The sequence below is a fragment of the Pelophylax lessonae genome (genome assembly GCF_965119305.1).
Source record: "Pelophylax lessonae genome assembly, chromosome: 1".
Taxonomy (NCBI): Eukaryota; Metazoa; Chordata; class Amphibia; order Anura; family Ranidae; genus Pelophylax; species Pelophylax lessonae.
Window position 1 is genome coordinate 821394582 of NC_138768.1, and position 22515 is coordinate 821417096.

At 41.8% G+C, this 22515-nt stretch overlaps 1 protein-coding gene across 2 annotated transcripts in view; it reads left to right on the forward strand.

Moving 5' to 3' along the window:
* The window catches only part of SMYD1 (SET and MYND domain containing 1), a 75786-nt gene that overhangs the window by 19166 nt on the left and 34105 nt on the right, over positions 1-22515 (forward strand). For both annotated transcript variants that reach the window (XM_082258523.1, XM_082258524.1), the window contains exons 2-4: positions 10079-10255; positions 13949-14162; positions 17237-17367. In XM_082258523.1, the coding sequence (XP_082114649.1) occupies positions 10079-10255; positions 13949-14162; positions 17237-17367 (522 nt within the window). The remainder of the gene's footprint in view (positions 1-10078; positions 10256-13948; positions 14163-17236; positions 17368-22515) is intronic.

Below are 22515 nucleotides of genomic sequence, written 5' to 3' on the forward strand. Positions count from 1 at the left end.
GACCGAACACGGATTTTTACCCGAACATACAGTAAAGTGTCCGTGTCCGTGTTCGGGTAAAAAAAATCCAATTATTCGGTACGAACACGAATAATACAGTCCGTGTTCGCTCAACACTATTTGTAATAAAAAGGCTGCTATGGCCATTCCACTCAAAATAAATTGTGTCGTCTGGTCATTTTGGAAGGGGGGGTTGGGTCAAGTCTTTAATGTTTTATAGATAACTGGAGCCTCTGCATTCTGCAGGTCCCTCAGTCATTTATGTGGGGAGCTTATTGGAATTACGGAGCTTGGAGACTCTCATCTACCGTCTATTGGAACCTTTACCCACAGATTTATCCAATGTCCTTCTGAGCATCATTTAATTCAATTTGTAGCGCCCTCCTAGGTAGGTGCTTTAGTGAATGTATATAGTTTTTGGTTTGTATGCTTAACCACTTCTGGACCGGAAGATTTTCCCCCTTAAAATCCAGGCCATATTTTGCGATTCAGCACTGCGTTACCTTAACGGACAATTGCGCAGTCGTGTGATGCTGTACCCAAATAAAATTGATGTCCTTTTTTTCGCACAAATAGAGCTTTCTTTTGGTGGTATTTGATCACCTGTGCGATTTTAATTTTTTTTTTCTTTTGGGGGTACCAGTGACATTACTACAGTAATCAGTGCTAAAAATATGTACTGTTACTGTAATAATGCCATTGACAGGGAAGGGGTTAACCCTGTGGGTGATCAAGGGGTTAAATGTGAGCCTAGGGGAGTGATTCTAACTGTGGGGGGGCTTCTAAAATGACCATAGAGACCTGTGTTTCTATATATATAAGGATCACATGAGCTGCGATTGTTTAGTAGAGGCTGCTCAGTGTGCTTACACTGATCCAGTAGCAATGGAGTATACTGGATAATGGGTGGAAACCTGGCAGATGAGAGCATGGGATGTTTATACATCCCTGGCCAATTAGAAGGGGATATGCCCTGAGGCATGCTGGGTACCTGAATTTATATCTAGAGAGCACATGGGCTCGTGTTCCAGTCCAGCCCACCTCTACAGGGAGAGGTCCAGGTAGGGAGATGGCTTTTGCCTCTCCCAAGCACAGGCTGCCATGTGGCCTCAGGTAGGAGACCTGAGGGCTTGAAACACTGAAACTTAACCCATGGTTTTCTTGTAAGCTGACTGAGTGTGGATGTCCAGGGATCCTGTCTGGTATCACAGAGGAAGGTGACCTGTAACCAGAGCCTTGTGAGTACAGACCCCCCCTAAAGGGATCCTAGAGACTGTTGTTGCTAAAATCCCCCTCTTTGTGCTAGAAGTCAACATACTGGGTGTAAGCTAAAGGGCACACTGGCTAGTGTCTTAGAAAAGAAAAGTCACACTAGATTCCTTCTGCTACAAAGTAATTTGCTTAATTCTGTACAGCCTAATGCATAGTGCTACTGACAGTCTGCTACACAGTTCTATTGCAGAAGTTGTCCTCACTTGTTGTGAATAGGATATATGGAGTATCCTACTAAATCCCTTTTCCTATCCAAGTTCTCCAAATAAAATACAAAAAAACACATCCCCTGGACTGGTTTTTGGAGACCAAGAGCGGAAGAGTGTGTGAACCTGGCTGTGTGAAAATACCTTGTGACTGGCTGTGGGTTAATCAGTGAGAGAACTGAGTACAATTATTCAAGCAGCTCCTACGAGGGTAGCGCTAAAAATGTATTTCAATTTACTATTGCAATTTTTTTATATCATCAATTTATTGCAGATAGCCAGTCCTTAGATGTGGTGGTTGCATAGTTTTTATTTTTTTTTATATTTTTTTCCCTATATTTTATCCTGACAATCCTGAAAATAACACACTTCCTGTCCCTGGGTGGCTACACTCAATCCTCTACATCTTTGGTAGGAGCAATGGTTGTCACTGGACTTAACCTATCTCTTTCTCTTTTCATCTCCATTACATGGGAGTTGGGGGAATTAGTATTTTACTGAAGAAAGAGTGTTTGGGCATTTAGTTCAGCACACAGGAATTGACACGGACCCTACATTTCTGGCAGTTATGGAGAAAAACCCTCACAATGGGACTTTTGACAGCAACAAATAGTCTTGCACTGAAAATAGTGACTTTGAGTAGATTATTAAAATTATACATAATCTTTATTGTTATTAGAAAAATGAATATGGATATTGTATCATTTTAATAATCTCCTCAAAGTTACAATATATTGTGCAAGATTATTTGTTCCTGTCAAAATTCCCATTATGAGGGTTTATCTCCATAACTATACAGTTTAGGGATGTTGGCAACTGTCAGCTACTCTCTTCATTTTTACTACATTTCTGGCAAGATCAACAGCTATTTTAACCACTTTATCCCCCGGAGGATTTGGCTGCTCAAAGACCAGGCCCTATTTTGAGATTCGGCAATGCGTGAATTTAACGGACAATCGCGCGGTCGTGCTGTACCCGAATGAAATTGACGTCCTTTTTTTTTTCCACAAACAGGGCTTTCATTTGGTGGTATTTGATCACCTGTGCGAATTTTATTTTTTGCGCTATAAACAAAAAAATAGCGTCAATTTTGAAAAAATAACAATATTTTTCACATTTTTTTTATATGAAATCCCCCCCCCCCCCCCCAAAAAATGTAAAAATCTAAATTTTTTAACATTTTAGGCCAATTTGTTTTCTGCTACATATTTTTGGTAAAGAAAATCGCAATAAGCATAATTTGATTGGTTTGCGCAAAAGTTATTGCGTTTACTAACTACGGGAAAGATTTATGTCATTTTTATTGTTTTTTTTTTTTAGTAATGGAGGCAATCTGCGTTTTTTTTTTTTTGCGGGACTGCGACATTGCGGCGGACAGATCGGACCCCTGACTGACATTTTTGACACTTTTGGGGGTACCAGTGACATTACTACAGTAATCAGTACTATAAATATGCACTGTTACTGTCAAAATGACACTGGCAGGGAAGGGGTTAACTTTATTGGTGATCAGTGGGTTAAATGTATCCCTAGGGGCGTGATTCTAACTGTCAGGGGGCGTCGCTTGTGATGTAACCACAGAGACATAGGATCCTACATAGCAGGATCGTATAGTCTCTGCAGTTACATCAGGGAGAATGACAGACGACTGTGTTTACATCACTCCAGCGGAAGATTGCGAGTGGCCGGCGGACATCGGAGCCGCCGGTCACACGCGCGGGGATGGCCATTAACGAGCGGGCCCTACAGGCTCCTGGGCGAGAGACGTAGTACTATGTCGGTTTGCCCAGGAGAGGCTGACTGCCCCAGTAAATATACTGTGGGCGGTCGGCAAGTGGTTAAAGCGGAGTTCCGGGCACAGAAATGATTTTTTGCTGAACATACCCCCGGGACAGTCAGGGCTAGCACATTCCACAATCGCTAGCCTCTGATCTGTCCCGGTTCGCACTTACCTTTTAGAAGAAATACTTACTTAGAAAATTTCTTCCACAGCGTTTCCATCTCTCTTGTGGGCAGCTGAAGCCGGCGCGGTCCTCTTCTCTGTCTTCTTCCGCGTCTTCGTGTCCCAGAATGCACTGCACCGGCCCCTCTCGTCACTTCCGGTGCGGCGCCGCATTCCTAAACAGCTTCTGGGCATGTCCAGAAGCTGTTTAGCAGGGGAATGCGGCGTTGCCCGGAAATGACGAGCGGGGCCGGTGCCGTCGCATTGATTCCTGGGAGCGATGACGTTTAGCTCCCAGGAATCATCGCGAGGCAGGAAGTGACGGGGTGAGCCGCGGCTCCGAGGGAGGAAGCAGTCAGAGGTGAGTATTTACGATCTTCAATAAAAAGGTGAGTAAACAAAAAAAATAAAAATAACTATCCAATTCCTTTTCAGGTGAGCTCTACCTAGCGGAGGGGCACAAAAAAAAAAATCGTTTTTGTGCCCGGAACTCCGCTTTAAGTACTTGCTGAATATGCTTATAGCCTGGAAAAAAACGAATGCAGTCACCACATCTAAGGACTGGTAAGATGCAGTATATTAAATTTTTTTTGTTCTTGGGTTTAGATATACAGTAAAGTGGATGAACACAGGCTATCCCCCCCCCCTTCAATCCATCATGAATGCTGCCGCCAGACTCATCCACCTCACCAATCGCTCAGTGTCCGCTACTCCTCTCTGTCAATCCCTCCACTGGCTTCTGCTCACCCAACAAATTAAATTCAAAATACTAACAACCTCTTACAAAGCCATCCACAACTTAGCCCCCAGCTACATCACTAGCCTAGTCTCAAAATACCAACCTAATCGCTCTCTTCGTTCCTCTCAAATTCTGCTCTCTAGCCCCCTCATCATCTCCTCCCATTCTCGCCTCCAGGACTTTTCCAGAGCCTCTCCAATCCTATCGAACTCCTTACCCCAATCTGTCCAATTATCTCCTACTCTATTAGCTTTTAGAAGATCCCTGAAAACCCTCCTCTTCAGAGAAGCCTATCCTTCCCACATCAAACAACCTTATTGCCTTCTGTTTCACTTGACCCTCCCTTCTAGATTGTAAACTCAAACAAGCAGGGCCCTCTAGTTCATTCTGTATTGAATTGTACTGTAACTGTATTGTCTTCCCACATATTGTAAAGTGCTGCGCAAACTATATAAATCCTGTATAATAATAATAATAGTAATGAGCAGGGTGTATCTGGCAGACCACGTACAGCACTCTTTCATTGTTTTCCCCAGCTAATAATTAGTCATCTCTCACAGAGACATGGCTATACAGAGAGCAGTACGGAGTTTGTAGAAGCTGTGTAATGACACTCATGGGATCCACTGCTGCTGCATACAGAAACCCATTGGGATGAGTTAGAACAGGCGGCTGGATGTTGTTGTGCACTGCAGTTAAAGCACAGTCTGCGCACTGACCTATGCTCCTTGCGCACGCAAGCCAATAGGAAGGCACAGGGAATTATGGGAGTGGAGGGGGTTTCCACGCTGTTGTCCATCATATCTACTTTTATTTAATTCTTCCTATTGGTTGTAATACTAGTGCAGTAGTCAGGTAAGAATATATCTTGCTTAACTCCTTTGCTAATGAGGACTTGACTACATTTAACCATAGTGCATTTGGCTGGATTGTTTTTTCCATAACCATCAGCACAGATTGACCTCTGCAGGGGCGGTGTAAATGCAAAGGTTGCACATAATTCCCATTTCATGGCCAGAATAGACACCCACTTGCTGCACCAAGCTGGATCTAAATCAGCGTGAATGGTGATGGTCATTCCTCCCCGCCACAGACAGTATATAATATTATTTTTAAGGGATACCTATATAAGCTGATATGGTATCGGCGCTATCACATATAAATTTTTAAAGATAAAAAGTGTGTGATGTGCGTATTGGTGAAGATAAAATATATAAAACCATACGTCTTTAAGAAAGTGCATATAGTGCTTTTAGTAGCCCATGTACTATCGCCACTTAAATGCAAAGTGCTAAGTGCCAATATCCTTAAAAACCATCAATAAAGTGCATAAATTGTGTTCAGTAAAACCATATCATATTGCCAACATAAATACAAAGTGCTGAGTGCTAGTCTGTGCACCTGTGTAGTATTGCACCAAGTGCTCAGTTGTGTGCCTTTAAATAATACACATTGCGCCTGTGGATCTCCACCAGGTACAAACAATGCTTACCGCACACTTTATGGCAGATGACTCAGGTTTCTTCAGTTGAGTTAGGGAGTTCACTTTCAGTGTTTGGTGTCCGCTGGGCTGCTTCCGCGTTCCACCGGTCCGAACCACCGTTACCGGAAGTGACGTACTGACGTAATAAGCCACGCCCTACGCGTTTCATCACTAGGACGTCATCTGGAGACGCTCGGTTCAAGTTTTACATTCTTGATTCTCTGCTTTGCTTTGCAATGGATACACAGGCTCTTGGGTGGTGTATTTATAAAAGGTACTGCAAAACTACATGCATGTTCCTTTTATGCAAATGAGGGCAAACTTGAATGTTAATAGGCTATTTATTCTGCAGGTCAAATGATTTTCATCCATAGGGTTAATCAAGATAATATTACATTTTGGCCACTACATGGAGCTGATGATCATAGCTAATAAATACTTATTTCCTATGATCATCAGCTCCATCTAGTGGCCAAAATGTGTTATTTTCCTGATTCACTCTATTCTTTATGAATACATAACATTAGACCTGATGGGAAAATAGCCTAGTAACATTTGATTTTGCCCCCATTAGCACAAAACGAATGTACATGCAATGTACTGTACATCTGTAAATCTTAAAAGTAACTTGTCTTTACAAGATCCTAAGATCTGATTTATATTTACTACAACAGCTGGCTTTGTAATTTACAGTTCTTTTTCCCATGCAGCATCCCCCTGACACCCCAAAGGCAGGGTCCAGAATAGCATTTTACCCCATTGTCCATGGCTGAAATGGAGGACTGAGACAGAATATTGAGCACCGGTCACTTTTGTCTTTTTAGAGTTTTATTGCAGAACAGGGAGGGAGGTGAGGGGTCCCAGATACCATAGCAGATCACTTACAGACTCTCCAGATCAATGTCTAGCTTCAGTGTCAGAACTTTTAAGATGACCTGGCATCACTATAAACCCCATAATTCCCAAGCTTCATTGCATCCTCCAGTGAGTTACCAGGCCCTTCTGAGAGACCAAGGGGCCTCCTTTGGACATTCTCCCTGGTGCAGCTTCCTCTAGGCCACGCAGGACAGCTTCAGGACCACTTCAGCACTTGTTAGGCCCCAAAACAGGCTATTGGGCAGAGCTCCATCCAGCAGCACACTTCCAGAAACCCAGCCCAGAGGAAGACAGCGAGCACATGGCCTGTCCCAACTATTTATATCCTCCCCCAGCATGCACCAGCAACCTTTTAACCTCCTACTGGTTTGGCTGAAGGAAATATACATATTCGCAACTCAATTTTGTTTATGAAATCTCATACTATGACCAGTGACATCTATTGGCAACAGTGAGAAATCAAAACCCCACTAAGTTTAGGGAAGACTAAGTGAAGAACTACACAACTAATCTGGGCTGACTACCACCCAGTCAAAAACTAAATTTAGGTTAGTAGCCCCTCTTTAGGATGAGGGGGCTACACTTGTAATATGGCATCCTAGATTTTAAAGCTGAACTCCAGCCTTACCTTCAGGCTTGCACAGTTGTAAAGACCCCTCTCCTGCACTGAAAAGACTTACTCCTAATTCACTGTACACTGTGGGCCTCTCACACTGTGCATTTGAAATTACAGTATGTCAGATGGGGCCCCATTTACAGGCTGGAGGACATCTAGTATCATCCAGCGCTTCCCTTCTGAAGCTGTCCTTGGCCTTCTCCTTTCATTGATTGAATTACAGTTCTTTCAATCATGGAGGCTCAGAATCACATGTGGGCATTTTTACTAGGGTGGTCTGCATGCAAATGTAGCCAGTCAAGTAATGTCCACCCCTCTAAACTGATTTAGAACTATTAGAGCTATTAAGGCATTTTGATATTTCTATAATTGCTCCCAATGGCTCCCCATAGCTCCCTACAGCTTGTATCAGGGTTGATGAGAGGGGTACTGAGCCAGGGTGCAGTTGTCCAGAAGCTCTGTGCCGCAACCCGCCGACCCCTCCCACCAGCCATGAGCTGCCTGCAATCTATAGAGAAAAACAGAGACCCATTAATGATGTCACTGGGTATAAAAAGGTATGTAATGAACAGGAGACATTTTATTTAAAAAAATGTACTTGGCATGTTGATGAAAGGGGGGAGAGAAGAACCAGGGAAGTCACATATACAGACGTATTAAAACCAACTTTAGGTTTAGTATTGTGCCGTAAATGACGCTTTCTATATCTACTTTGCTATCTGTCAGGGGTTAAAGCACTGCTAAGGGAAGGACTACAAACCTTGTCAGAGAGAAAAAGGAAATTGTGGAGAGCCGTGGATTGGACACCCATAACACAGCTTGTTCTTCACAAAAACATATAACTGGACTTTCTAAGGCACACCATAGAATGAATCATAGCGACTCACAAATTTTAAAAGAATATCATTTATTTAATACAAACCAAAGTTTAAAAAATGAGGGCAAAAGACAAGTTGTCCTCATTTAGAACATATACAGCATGTGACAAAACACAGGGGTGTTAAAATCAAATAACCTAAGACTATTTCTAGCCCATATAATCACAAGATAAATGGGAGAAATGTGTAGGTTATTATAAATTCACAATATTTAGATACATTGTATATTACATAATCATATCTGATCTTTGGGTCTACGCGTTTCGCAGCGTGCTTCCTCAGGACCACATTTTTACATCAGAGATTTCTTGAAATAGACAAAACATCAATTAGTATCAACACAGTCATAAGGATATCATTTGCACTATTATTTGTGTGTAGTACTGGAGAACACACCTGTAACAGGGTGTAGCCAATGTCTCCCGGGCGGACATAGAGGGCGCGAGAAGGGGTATACGAGGCAGAACCGATGAGTGAATAAATAGATTCCAAAATGTCTAAAATATAGAATAATATTCAACATGTCTTCTATTTATATACTATGGTAGACTAATTTTCTGTGTGTAACAAAGTTGTTACCTCGTCAGTTTATGTTTTGATTTCTGTGTCCTGTTGGGGAGATTTCCCTTCACTTCCTGTCCTGTAAAAACAAGTAGAAAGTGAGAGGAAATCCCTTATTAAAGTGATTGTAAAGTCTATTTTTTTTTTGGTAAAAATAACAAACATGCTATACTTTCCTGCTTTGTGTAATTGTTTCACACAGAGCAGCCCATATCCTCCTCCTCTCGGGTCCCTCTTCAGTGCTCCTGGCCCTCCCTCCTCTTGAGTGCCCCCACAGCAAGCAGCTTGCTATGGGGGCACCCAAGCCAAGCAGCAGCTCCCTGTGTTACTTCAAACATGGAGCTGTGGCCTGGCCCCGTCTCCTCTCTCTCCTCATTGGCTCACTGAATTTGACATCAGTGGGAGCCAGTGGAGCAGTGGGCTGCTGAGACACTCCTGTAACATCGCTGGATCAAGATGGAGCTCGGGTAAGTATTAGAGGGGCTGAGGGGGGAGGCTGCACACAGAAGTCTTTTTTATCTTGTATTATTTATTAAGATAAAAAAACCTTCTGACTTTACAACTACTTTAGGCTGGCCATAGATGGGTAGAATTTCCAATAAAAATAGTTGGGAAAAGAATGCTCTAATAGTTTGTGTTTTTTTTTTTTTAATCATCAGTGGGGTTAAATCAATCAAATTCAAAGGAGTTTGGAGTCCATTTATTCCAAAATCAAATGTTAAAAAGCAATAAAATCTTTGTAAAATCTTGGAAGATTTTCCTTCTGTTCCTGTTCTGGCGACCACTCAAAATTTGGAGTTTCTCTCTCTTGGAGACATTGGTCATCAAGACAAATACAGAGGGAGGATCTCCAGTGAAGACACAGACAGCAATCAAGACCAGCATACCAAAGGAAATTGATGCTCCTGTGCTTGAGGGGTTGTTTATGCGACTGGGGTAGCTGGAAACCGACCTTAGCTGGCATTGTCGTAGTCCTGCTGTGCTGCCACTCTTAGAGGGTCAGGGAAACCCAAAGGAAACTGAAAAGAAAGAATGCAGCAGCCTCGCGCATTACCTTTAAAATGATTTATTGTTTAAAAACGTATGTACATCATACTCACATAAATGGATAAAAAGTAGGCACAAAGTGTGATAATAAATCCACCAAGAAAGTCCACTAGGCGTAGTTCGCTGGTACAGACCGTAGTAAGATGTAGACCTCTAAATCTAGCTTACGCGTTTCAGGGGTGTCCCCCTTCCTCAGGGAGAGCAATCAAGACCATACAGGGTTTCTAACCCCTCAGTGCTCTATTCAATAGTAAAACAAAAAAAGCGGCTTTAGATACACTTTCAATTCATTTCTGCATTCGGATTATTATTTTGACTGCAGTTCTACTTTGCATATGGCCATTGGATACTCTACATCAATGCAGGGAGTGAGGAGCACAGGTAACAAATATCTGACAGAGGTATGATGATCACTTATAATAGTCTCCTAATAACATGTGTTTATAAATCTCTTCCAGCCTCACACACTGTGTGTGTCACACATGCTTCAAGAGGCAGGAGAAGCTCCAGCGCTGCGGACAATGTAAGTTTGCTCATTATTGTGACCGCACTTGTCAGAAGGAGTCCTGGGTTAACCACAAACATGAATGCGCTGCCATCAAGAAACTTGGAAAAGCACCAAATGAAAACATTCGGTAAGGTTTTCTGTATATATTGTTTTTTGGAACTTTTTTTGTAAATCAAGACAGATATGAATTTCTACCAAAAGGAGTTTTATTCCAAGATATATGTAAGAGATAGGTTGATCCTGAGCACCCTGGATAAACTGTATTGCTCTGTGCTTACTTTTTAAATTGATAATGTTACTCTTAATCATAGCGGTCTAATCCCCAACGGGAAGGGCGAAATGCGTCAGAGGGCATGGTCAGCAGAGTAGCTTTTGCTGAGGCCATATAACACACCATACATGGGTATGGTGGGAGAGCGGTGTTAAACATTGCACTACACTGACAAGCTACACTATATTCACGCTATCCTAACACACTATACTCATACTACACTACAGTATACTGACACACTAAAGTCACACTATATTCACACTATACTACACTATACTGACACTACACTACAGTATACTTACACACTATACTCACACTACACTACAGTATACTGACACACTATACTCACACTACACTACACTGACACACTATACTCACACTACACTTCAGTATACTGACACACTATACTCACACTATACAGTATACTGACACACTATACTCTCACTATATTCACACTACACTATACTCACACTACACTACAGTATACTGACACACTATACTCACACTACACTACAGTATACTGACACACTATACTCACACTACAGTATACTGACACACTATACTCACACTACACTACAGTATACTGACACACTATACTCACACTGTATTCACACTACACTATACTCACACTACACTACAGTATACTGACACACTATACTCACACTGTATTCACACTACACTATACTCACACTACACTACAGTATACTGACACACTATACTCACTGTATTCCCACTACACTATACTGACACAATATACTCACACTACACTACAGTAGACTGACACATTATACTCCCACTATACTCTCACTACACTATACTGACACACTATACTCTCACTACACTACAGTGACACACTATACTCACACTATATTCACACTATACTATATTGACACACTATACTCACACTACACTACAGTATACTGACACAAAAAAATGATGAAAATTCGTTTTGAATGACCACGCAATTGTCATTCAAAGCGTGACAGCGCTGAAAGCAGAAAATTGGCCTGGGCAGGAAGTGGGTAAAAGTGCCCAATTTTGAAAGTGTTAAAGGAACAACAACACACCAGAAGCTTAGACTTTGCCTTCACAAGGCAGCTGCACCAAATCCCCAAAAAATCAAAGATGGCAACTGTTTTATAAAAAATATTTTAAAAAATCTCCTGTAAATAGTTGCACACTTTTGGCATGCTACACATGCCCAAAAAATGTAAACGTTGTACACAGGACATGTGTAGCACATCCGGTCTCTTTGCCTTACTTCTGAGAGTTGCCCCCACCTCTCAGAATACCAATTTCTTTTCTGAGTAAATTGTAATGCCGGCAGTTCTAGCTGTCAAACAAGCCGTCTGAATCAGTGTTTAAAAACAAAACTGCTCAGACCTTGATTATACAAAGATAGAATGTAGCATTGTTACATTTGTATCTTTCTGTTCATTCCTTTCTGTTCAAAGGAATGAACTCCTAATTAACTCCTTAGACTTCTTCTCTCTTTAGATGCAAGAGAAACGTGGACTTTTTAGGCACACGTGTAAAATACAAAAAGTTAATTAAAAAACAAGACAAAATACTTATCATATATAAAACCATAAAAAAAAATCAACCTAGTGATTTTTTTACTGTAAGTAGACCAAAAATGGAGAAACTGTGCTGGAGGTCCAAAGGTGGGAACCGGCATGCAGGGAAGCATCTTCTCTTTACTGTGACCTGAAAGCTTTACAGCACCGCTCCAAGCAAGAGTATTTCCTCCTAGTTCTCAGGTTTAGAGGCGCCGCCATTAAAACGGTCACATACAGTGCATCAATACCAATCATTGGGATAGCCGCTCTCCCACCCGACCCGTGTATGGTGTGTTACATCGAATCACTTACATCGAGTTACTCCACTGACCACGGCCCTGATGCATTATGGCTCGGCCACCGGTGTTCCTGATCCTTCTCCCTTCAACTCTTTTTCTAAAGATTTTTTTTAAATCTATTTTATTAACTATTAAAATTTTACCTTTTTTTGTTTTTACTTTGTTTATTAACATTTTCACATATTTAACATATATTTACACAGTTATCGTTTAAAAAAAGGGAAACATTGAAAATACAATACTTTATTTCATTTGTAAATAACTTTGCAATACTTTTTACCAGAATCATAACTATAGTGTCAGAACAGAACCAATTACTGAATAAAATGTGCACATTTTATGCGCAGAAATACTATTTCTTTTTAAACTAACACTGCTCAAACAAGTAAAAGAAAGTTTGTTTAGTTTTGCTGCATTTATTGTCTAAGGATTGCAAAAAAAATAAATAATAATAATTGTTGCAAGACAATATGATGAAAATAAAGCCTTGTATGTCCTTAAAAAAACAATACATGTATTACCTTGTTATCTTTAGTAATAACAAAGTTATTGCCGAATAAACAGTTCCATAGCAGCAATGTAAAAATTGCTCTGGTCCATAGGGGGTGAACAGGTGTAAGAAATGAAGTGGTTAACCGCTTTAAGACCGGAAGGATTTCCCCCCCTTAATGACCAGGCCCTATTTTGCGATTAGGCGCTACGTTACTTTAACGGACAATTGCTCGGTCGTGCGACGCTGTACCCTTATAAAATTGATGCCCCTTTTTTCCCCTAAATAGAGCTTTCTTTTGGTGGTATTTGATCACCTGTGCAATTTTTATTTTTTGCGCTATAAACAAAAGAGCGGCAATTTTGAAAAAAAAAAAAATATATATTTTTCACATTCTGCTATAGGACATTCTCAAAAAAAAAATATTTAAAAATCAAAATTTTTTAACATTTTAGGCCAATTTGTTTTCTGCTACATATTTTTGGTAAAAAAAACTGCAATAAGCGTTTTTACTAGTAATGGCGGCGATCTGCAATTTTTTGCGGGACTGCGACATTGCGGCGGACAGATCGGACCCCTAACAGACATTTTTGACACTTTTGGGGGTACCAGTGACATTACTACAGTAATCAGTGCTATAAATATGAAATGTTACTGTAATAATGACACTGGCAGGGAACCCTATGGGTGATCAATGGGTTAAATGTGAGCCTAGGGGAGTGATTCTAACTGTGGGGGGGGGGGGGGCGTGGCTTGTGAAATGACCATAAAGACATGTGATCCTATATATAAGGATCACATGAGCTCTGTGATCATTTCAAGGAGAAGAACGGTCGGCTGTGTTTACAACAGCTGACCGTCCCTAGCTTCCCGTGTTCGACTGACGTAGGTCTACGTTGGTTTGCACAGGAGAGCCACCCTGCCGCAGTAAAAAGGCGGCGGGTGGTCAGGAAGGGGTTAGAAGGAAGGACATTTCGGTAAAACATCATGCTTGAGGTGTTTGTAGCCATATTAGTGCACTTGCGAAAGAGACAATGAAGTACTGCTGGGACCTTGAAGAAGGGGACATACCCTGAAATCATGTCCTGAAAAATTGTATGTTAGTGCAATAAGAAAGTTTTACCGACATTACTCCATAAAACATTGAATGGCATATTTCCTCACACAGCAGATTAATATGTCTGTCTTTATTACATACCAGGCTTGCAGCTAGAATTTTGTGGCGGATAGAGCGAGAAGGAGGAGGCCTCACTGAAGGATGCTTAGTCTCCGTTGATGACCTCCAAAGCCACCTTGAGCATTTTGACCAAGAGGAGAAGAGCGGACTTATGGAAGATGTTCAAAGCTTTCTAGATTATTGGCCAAATCAGAGTAAACAGTTTGGAATGCAGTACGTCTCTCACATCTTTGGATTGGTAAGTCCAAACTGTGGTAAACTAAATCTGCCGAATCATTATGGAATTAGGCAAATTTATTTAAAGTGTTACTAAACCCACAACAGAAAAAATCAGTGTGTATATGCAGTAAAGCAGTGGTCCTCAACCCTGGCCTACAGGGCCCACTAACAGGCCAGGTTTGCAAGATAACTGAAATACATCCCAGGTGATATCATTTGCTGCTCAGTAATTGCAGTACTCTAGTCTGCATCTCCCCAAGGTAATACTTAAAATCTGGCCTGTTAGTGGGCCATGAGGACCGGAGTTGAGGACCACTGCAGTAAAGCATGCTTGTTATACTCACTGTGGAACCTAAGGGTGTAATCCTATGGATTGTGTAAAAAGGCTGCTTGATCCTGTGTTCTCTGATCCTCCCCTTCTTCCACACTCCCCAAACCATCTCCTGATAGAACAGAGCCTTGGGGGCAAGCTGTGCGTGCTCAGTTTGGTGTGTATTTTTCTTGGGAAAGTGCATGTGATCTGCAGAGGGCCAATCAGCACTGTCCAGACAGAGGGTCGTGGGTCCTGCAGCCTGATAGGACAATCATGGGAGAATGAAAACTCCTCCTACAAGTTTTAACCAGACACTGATAGAAGTCACAAGACTGCTGATGGGAAAAGGTATTTTGCAGTTTATATTTAAAGCAGAGTTCCGGCCTCGGGGGTGAATTTTAGATAAAAATACCCCCGGGACAGTCAGGGCTAGTGCATTCCACAATGGATAGCCTCTGAACTGTCCCGGGTCACACTTACCTTTTAGAAGATATAGTTATTTTCCAGCGCTGCCACCTCAGGCGTGGGCAGCTGAAGCCAACGCATCCTCTTCTGCGGCCTCTTCGGTGACGTTGGAGCCCCACAATGCACTGCACCGGCCCGCTCGTCACTTTCAGTGCAGGCGCAGCATCCCTGCACAGCTTCTGGGCATGACCAGAAGCTGTTTAGCAGGGAATGCCACGCCTGCACCGGAAGTGACGAGCGGGGCCGGTGCAGGCGCATTGATTCCTGGGAGCGATGACGTTCAGCTCCCAGGAGTCATTGCAAGCCGGAAGAGACGGTGGATTTTTCCATTTTGAGGCCGGAACTCTGCTTTAATAAAACCTTTAGCATTCCCATGTTCTGTGTATGGTGGGAGACCTGATATAGTCTTAAAGCGGAGTTCCGGCCTCAAAATCGAAAAAAAAAATCAATTTTGGGCCATCCACTTGCTGAGTGCAACCTGAAAAAGAAATGGATGCTCCCGATTTTTATTTTTTTTTGGTCACTTACCTTATTATAGAAGAAAATATACTCACCTTCCTTCCACTTCCTCCCTCTGCGGCTGCGGCCCGCGCCGTCACTTCCGGTTTGCGATGACTCCTGGGAGCTGAACGTCATCACTCCCAGGAATCAATGCGCCTGCAACAGCCCCGCTCGTCCCTTCCGGTGCAGGCACATCATTCCCTGCTAAACAGCTTCTGGGCATGCCCAGAAGCTGTGCAGGGAATGCCGCGCTTGCACCGAAAGTGACGAGCGGGGCCGGTGCAGTGCATTGTGGGACTCAGACGTCACCGAAGAGGCCGCAGAAGAGGACGCGCTGGCTTCAGCTGCCCACACCTGAGATGGCAGCGCTGGAGAATAAATTTTCAAGGTAAGTGCTTCTTCTAAAAGGTAAGTGCGACCCAGGACAGTTCAGAGGCTAGCCATTGTGGAATGTACTAGGCCTGACTGTCCCGGGGGTATTTTTATCTAAATTTGACCCCCGAGGCCGGAACTCTGCTTTAAGTCTACTTTACAGATCACTAGGGCATTAGAGAAGCAAGGCAGGGATAATAAAGTCAAGCACTTACTTGAAAGCTGAAAAAAGCAGGTTGCACAGACCTTTCTTTTTTTTTACATGTCTTTGACCCACCCCAACATGTATTGGGGGACTAAATTCAGCAGAGTCTACATTGAAAATGAAATAAAGCTCTGTTGATAACAGCGCCACAGTGCAGAACTACATGCACCCATCATGCAAGCATTTTCCTTCTATCAAGCGCTGCTTATGAACTTTTATACATCATCTAACATGACTTGGAACTAGAACTATCTTTTTATAGCTCTAGTGTTTGATTGCTTTACTGTCTCTTTAATGCCCAGCTGATCTATTAAACATAAAGTAGCTCTACCTCCAGAATGCCTGTAATTTACATTTTAGTATTAACATACATACATGGCTACATACATGGCTGACCAGTTCGATGAATTATTATCCATCTGAGCCCTGAATGTGTGTCATCATTCCAGCACTACCCTTTTGCTGAGTCCATTGCTGTCCTGCTTGGAATCTGGTTGGAATGTTTTTTGAAAGTAGAAAAGTCCCCATCTAATCGGAACCCAGGATGTGGGTTTGACATCGTCCCTGTTTGAACACAACAAGCAAGAAAAGAACCCCATGGGTTGTTGGGACTATGTGGGCCACCACACATCCAATGAGTAAAAAATAATTTTATTTGAATGTATTAAAAGATCGATAGATCATAATGCAAAACAGTGTGATCCAAAACACACATCCAATAAGGTACAAGGTATAAAACCAAGATATAGAAATCTAAAAACAAAGCAGCGACTGGTATTATTCACAGAATTTGAAGTAACGTATGAAAATTCTGATGCGTTTCAGATGAGATCACATTTCTTTAGGGGTATTTGAATGGAGTATTGTGATTTCCTAGATCGTATTAATAGAAGAATAAATTCATCACATTAAATCAACAACGTTTGTTAAAGTCATTTTTGATGACAATAACAGCACTGATTGACTACCTGTTGATTGCAATTGGCCTACAGCATGCATGCTGAGCTCACTATAGATCTTTAAAGTGATATAGAAGACTACCTCAGCGTATTCAGAGATAATCACAGGTCAAGGTTATTTTCTGCATTACTGATGGTGGACCAAGTGGTTTCTTTTGCCCAGTTTGCCAAGAATTGCTAAGTGTGGCAATTACCACGCTTGTATTGTATAGCTATTTGCTCATTTTGATTGTTCCATTTCCTTCCCTCTCCTGTGTGTTGTCTGTCAAATTGAAAAGATAAACTGCAATGGATTTACTTTAAGTGACCAAAGGGGTCTTCAAGCTGTCGGCGTTGGCATTTTCCCAAATCTCTGTCTAGTCAACCATGACTGCTGGCCTAACTGCACGGTTATATTCAACAACGGCAAGTAAGTCAACTATTTTCTAGAGCAATGTATATTAGAAAGACATTGAATTATTGTGTAAGATTTACTGGGGAACTTTTAGGTAACCTGTTATATGTTCTATATACTATAGGGATCAATTATAATGAAAATGTGCCTGCCAGTAGAATGAGTAATCATACTGCAACGGCTGAATCTGGCTCAGTATTGTTGTATGCCTAATTAATAAATGTCTAATAATTATAATAATTATGTAATGTTTAATAATTTGCATACTGGAAATAATGTGATGTGATAATCTCTAAGTAAAAATGGTGCCCTTATTATAGTAAAAAGCCAGTTTAGATGGATTGAACATTTCAGATTCCAGCTAGGGCTGTTTTAGTAACTCCAGCTGGGAGGACACATCACAGCCGACCCAGAATATACTGATGGACTATTCCTCCCTTAAGGCAATAGAAAACCTTAAAATATGTATATATCGCCCAAAAGAACATATTCAGTACCTCTCAGCTTTACATGCACATTTCCTCATGTTGATCCTGCCAGAAATACAGTAAACTCATAACTACCTGGGATCTCTGCACATGCTGCACTGAAATCCCCAATATTATTATCAGCGCTGCCTCTGTGGACTACAGAACACCTCCTTCCTATTTTACGGTGACGAGGAGAGGGGGGGGGTGATTTTTAGTCCTAACTTCTTATCCAACGGTGACAATAATGCTCCTCTATAAATGCAGTACAGTGAGTGAGCCTTGTCACACTTGGATAGGTTGTGTTACTGGCAGGATTGCCAGGTGAAAATAAATTAAAAAGAAAACTTAAAAAAAAAAGAGAACCAATGCAGCCACCACACGTAAGACTAGAAAACTGCAATATATTGCATTTTGGTTGTATGGTTTTGAAATATTTTAAGGATAATACCCACAGGACCAAACTTTGGTTTCAGTAGGGTCAACCTTGCCAAGCTAGATTCATTCAAGCTAGTTACATACCTGCAAGATTCATCAAGTCTATAAAAATTAGAAACTGTTTGCCTTCAGGTTCCCTCTATCTTACCTAAATAATTACTACACTTTTCTCATCAAAAACTTAACCTTAGCACCTTAAACTAATCTAAGGCTCGCCATACATTATACAATTTTGTTGTTCAATTTTCCTTTAGATTTACCAAAACCATATAATATGAGGTCAAACCTAAACACTTTCATATTGCATGCAATCAGGTAGTCCATTCTTCTACATAGTTAAAGGTAAATCTAAAGGAAATTGAACAAGAAAATTGTGTAATGTATGGTCATCCTTACTTGGACCCCCACCCTTTGTTAAGCTACACACATTTGGACTAATTAGGCTGCTGACATATCACCTACTTGGCTCTATGTGTCGAAAACCTGTAACAGATACAGGACTATGTGGGTAGGAAAAAATCTGGTGTGTGGTACAGGGATTCAGGGGTCCAGAATGTGGGGTAATTGGGGGGGGAGGGGGAGCACAGGTGGGGCCGAATGTAGGGTGATGGTGGGTGCAGAATGTGGAGTAATGCGGAGCACAGAGGGTGCAGAGTATGGAGTAATGGGGGGGGGGGGGGTGCAGAATTTAGCGTGATGGCAGGTGCAGAATGTGGAGTAATGGGAAGCACAGAGGGTGCAGAGTATGTAGTAATGGGGGGTGCAGAATGTGGAGTAATGTGGAGCACAGAGGGTGCAGAGTATGGAGTAATGGGGGGTGCAGAATGTGGAGTAATGGGGAGCAGAGAGGGTGCAGAGTATGGAGTAATGGGGGTGCAGAATGTGAAGTAATGGGAAGCACAGAGGGTGCAGAGTATGTAGTAATGGGGGGTGCAGAATGTGGAGTAATACGGAGCACAGAGGGTGCAGAGTATGGAGTAATGGGGGGTGCAGAATGTGGAGTAATGGGGAGCAGAGAGGGTGCAGAGTATGGAGTAATGGGGGTGCAGAATGTGGAGTAATGGGGAATGCAGGGACTGAAGAATATGAAGTAGTAGGGATGCAGAGTGTGTAGTATGTGGGTAAGCGAGGTGAGCAGAGGGTGCAGAATGTGGGGTAATGGGAGTGCAGAGTGTGGAATATAAACAGAGAAATAGGGGGTACAGAGTATTGGGGGGCAAAATATTGGTTACTGGGGGATGCTAGGGGTGCAGCATGTAGGGTAATAGGGATATAAGGAGTCTGTAGTAATAGGGAATGCAGGGGGTGTGGGGTAGTGGCAGTGGGGGGTCAGGGATACATTGTAAGGTATAATGAGGGTGCAGATGAAGTAGTGGGAGATGTAGGTGGTACACTGTGCTGTGCTGGGGATGCAGGTGGTGCAGAGTGCTGGGTAATGGGGAATGCAGAGGGTTCAGAGTCGGGTGTAAGGGAGGGATGCAGGAGTGCAGAAGGTGGTGGGGTGGTGGAGGATGCAGGAGGTGTGCTATATAGTGTTAGAGTAGTGGGAGTACAAGTGTGCAGGGGATGCTGAGTGTTTGGGTAGTGAAGGATGCCAGCGGTGTAGAGTAATCTGTCAATGGGGGTACATTGACTGCAGAGTGTAGGGTAGTTGGGAGTGCAGGGGGTACAGAGTCTGGGGTAGTGGGCAGGGCTGCTGATTGAAGGGTACTGGGTGGGGGGGTCCTGTCAGGTAGGTTGTAGGGGGCCGCATGATTTATAATAGCAGCCCTGACAGGCACTATCTTCCATATAGTACAGTGCAGAGGACAATGGAAAGAGTTGTAAGAGAGTGGCACACATAGTCCCGCACAGTCTTCTCACAACTGCACTTTCTATCCCGTCCTTATTCTTTTTTTTTTTTTTTTTTCTTATTCTTATCAGTATATAAATAGACATCTGATATTGTCCACCACTAGTCATTAGCCCTAAAGAGCGGTGGTGGACCATATCCAGGCCTATAATTAGTAGAGTCTTAAACAACCTTTATCTGAAGACCACCATTAAATATACGAATAACCTCTTTAGGATACTGCAGGATAAGCTTTATTTTTAAATGACAATTTTTAAATACAAAATAACTTTTAACATACATTGTTGTTAGCATGGCTCCCAGAGTTGTATAAAGTACTCAAAACCCATACTTGAGTAAAAGTACAAGTGCTCGATCAAAAAGTGACTTGAGTAGAAGTGGAAGTGCTCGATCAAAAAGTGACTTGAGTAGAAGTACTAAAGTATTCAACATTTTTTGTACTTAAGTATTGCAAGTAGTTTTTTTAAAAATTTTGCTACTCAAGTACTGAAAGTAAAAGTACCAGTAGTTTTGAAAAAAAAATTGTTACTCAAGTACTGAAAGTAAAAGTACAAGTACTGTGTTATGTACTTATTAAAGAAAGAAGTCAAAAGTTTGAACATCATATTGTTTTTTATTATTTCAAATGCAGCTTTTATTTATACATACAGTAGCATTTATTTTCGTATGCGCTGATAATACACATGTTTTGAGCTTCATGAAACCTGCCATCTACTGTTCTGGCAGTGGTAGTTTTTATAATTGTAACTAGTAACTATGCAGCACAAAAAAAAAATATCGAAGTAGAAGTATTGAAATCATCGAAAAAATGTAGTGAAGTAAAAGTGGAAGTAAATAAAAGAAGGAAAGAAGGAAGGAAAGGAAGGAAAAAAATTCTACTCTAGGAAAGTACAGATACCGCCTTTCCGTACTTAAGTACAGTAGTGAAGTAGTTCTACTTAGTTACTATACATCTCTGATGGCTCCTGATTTGGAGGGACTTTTCCTAAATTGGAACAAAGTTCCTCTGTCGCTCTTTCCTTCTCATCTGTCCCTCATTTTGGTCTGATCTATATCGTTGTATATAAAATGCACTTTTTATCTTTCAAAAAGTGTTTCTCAGTGCCAAACCTTTCATCCAGTTTCTAAATTGCTGCATTTGTAGATTTTAAAAGCCGGTATTAACCGCTTGCCGACCGCCGAAAGTAAATTTACTGCGGCGGTCAGCCCCTCACAGGCAGAGTGACGTTAATTGACGTCACTAGCCTGGGAGGACCCGATGTCCGCCGGTCACTCGGCGATCGTTGGGGGAGAGGGAGAAAGTCAGGCGGCTTGTGTAAACAAGCTGCCTGTCATTCTCCTCGGTGTAAAAACACTGATCAAACGGATCTAGTATGTAGATCCGTTGATCAGTGTCCTTACACCTCAAGTCACAGCCAATCACAGTAGAAAGCACGCCCCTAGGGACACACACAGCCCCTCCCTCTCAAATAAAGTTAACCCCTTCACTACCAGTGTATTTTTACAGTAACAGTGCATATTTATAGCACTGATTACTGTAGAAATGTCACTGGTAACCCCAAAAGTGTCAAAAATGTCAGTCAAGGGTCCGATCTGTCCGCCCCAATGTCGCAGTACCGCAAAAAAAATCGCAGATCGCCGCCATTACGCATTAAAAAAAAAAACAACAAAAATGACAAAAATCTTTCCCTTTGTTAGTAAACGCGATAACTTTTGCGCAAACCAATAAAAATACCCTTTTTGCGATTTTTTTTTTACCAAATATATGTAGCATAAAACAAATTGGCCGAAAATGTTAAAAAATTTTGATTTTTACATTTTTTTTGGGGGGAATTTCATATAAAAAAAATGTGAAAAATATTGTTATTTTTGCAAAATTTACGCTCTTTTTTTGTTTATAGCGCAAAAAGTAAAAGGCGCACAGGTGATCAAATACCACCAAAAGAAAGCTCTGTTTGTGGGAAAAAAAGGACGTCAAATTCATTTAGGTACAGCGTCGCACGACCGCGCAATTGTCCGTTAAAGTCACACAGTGCCGAATCGCAAAATACCCCCTGGTCGTTTAGCAGCCAAATCCTCCGGGGCTTAAGTGGTTAAGATATAGTAGTGGTAAGAAAAAGCACTAATCCTTATTTAGTAGAATTCTCTTTAAGGGGGCATGGCAGGGGGTGTGTCCTATGCCTACATACGTTTAATAATAGGTGTCCCTAATTCCCATCTTAAAAAGTTGGGAGGTATGTTGTCAGGCTATAACTTGTACTGAAATTCTGACACAAAACTAAGGCTTGCTTTACATCTATGCGGGGGCTGAACTGCGTGTACACATGCAACGAAAAATACGCTGCTGTTAGCAGATGGGTGGGGGTGTCATTCATTTTTAATTGTACCCCCAAGCATTGGAAACCT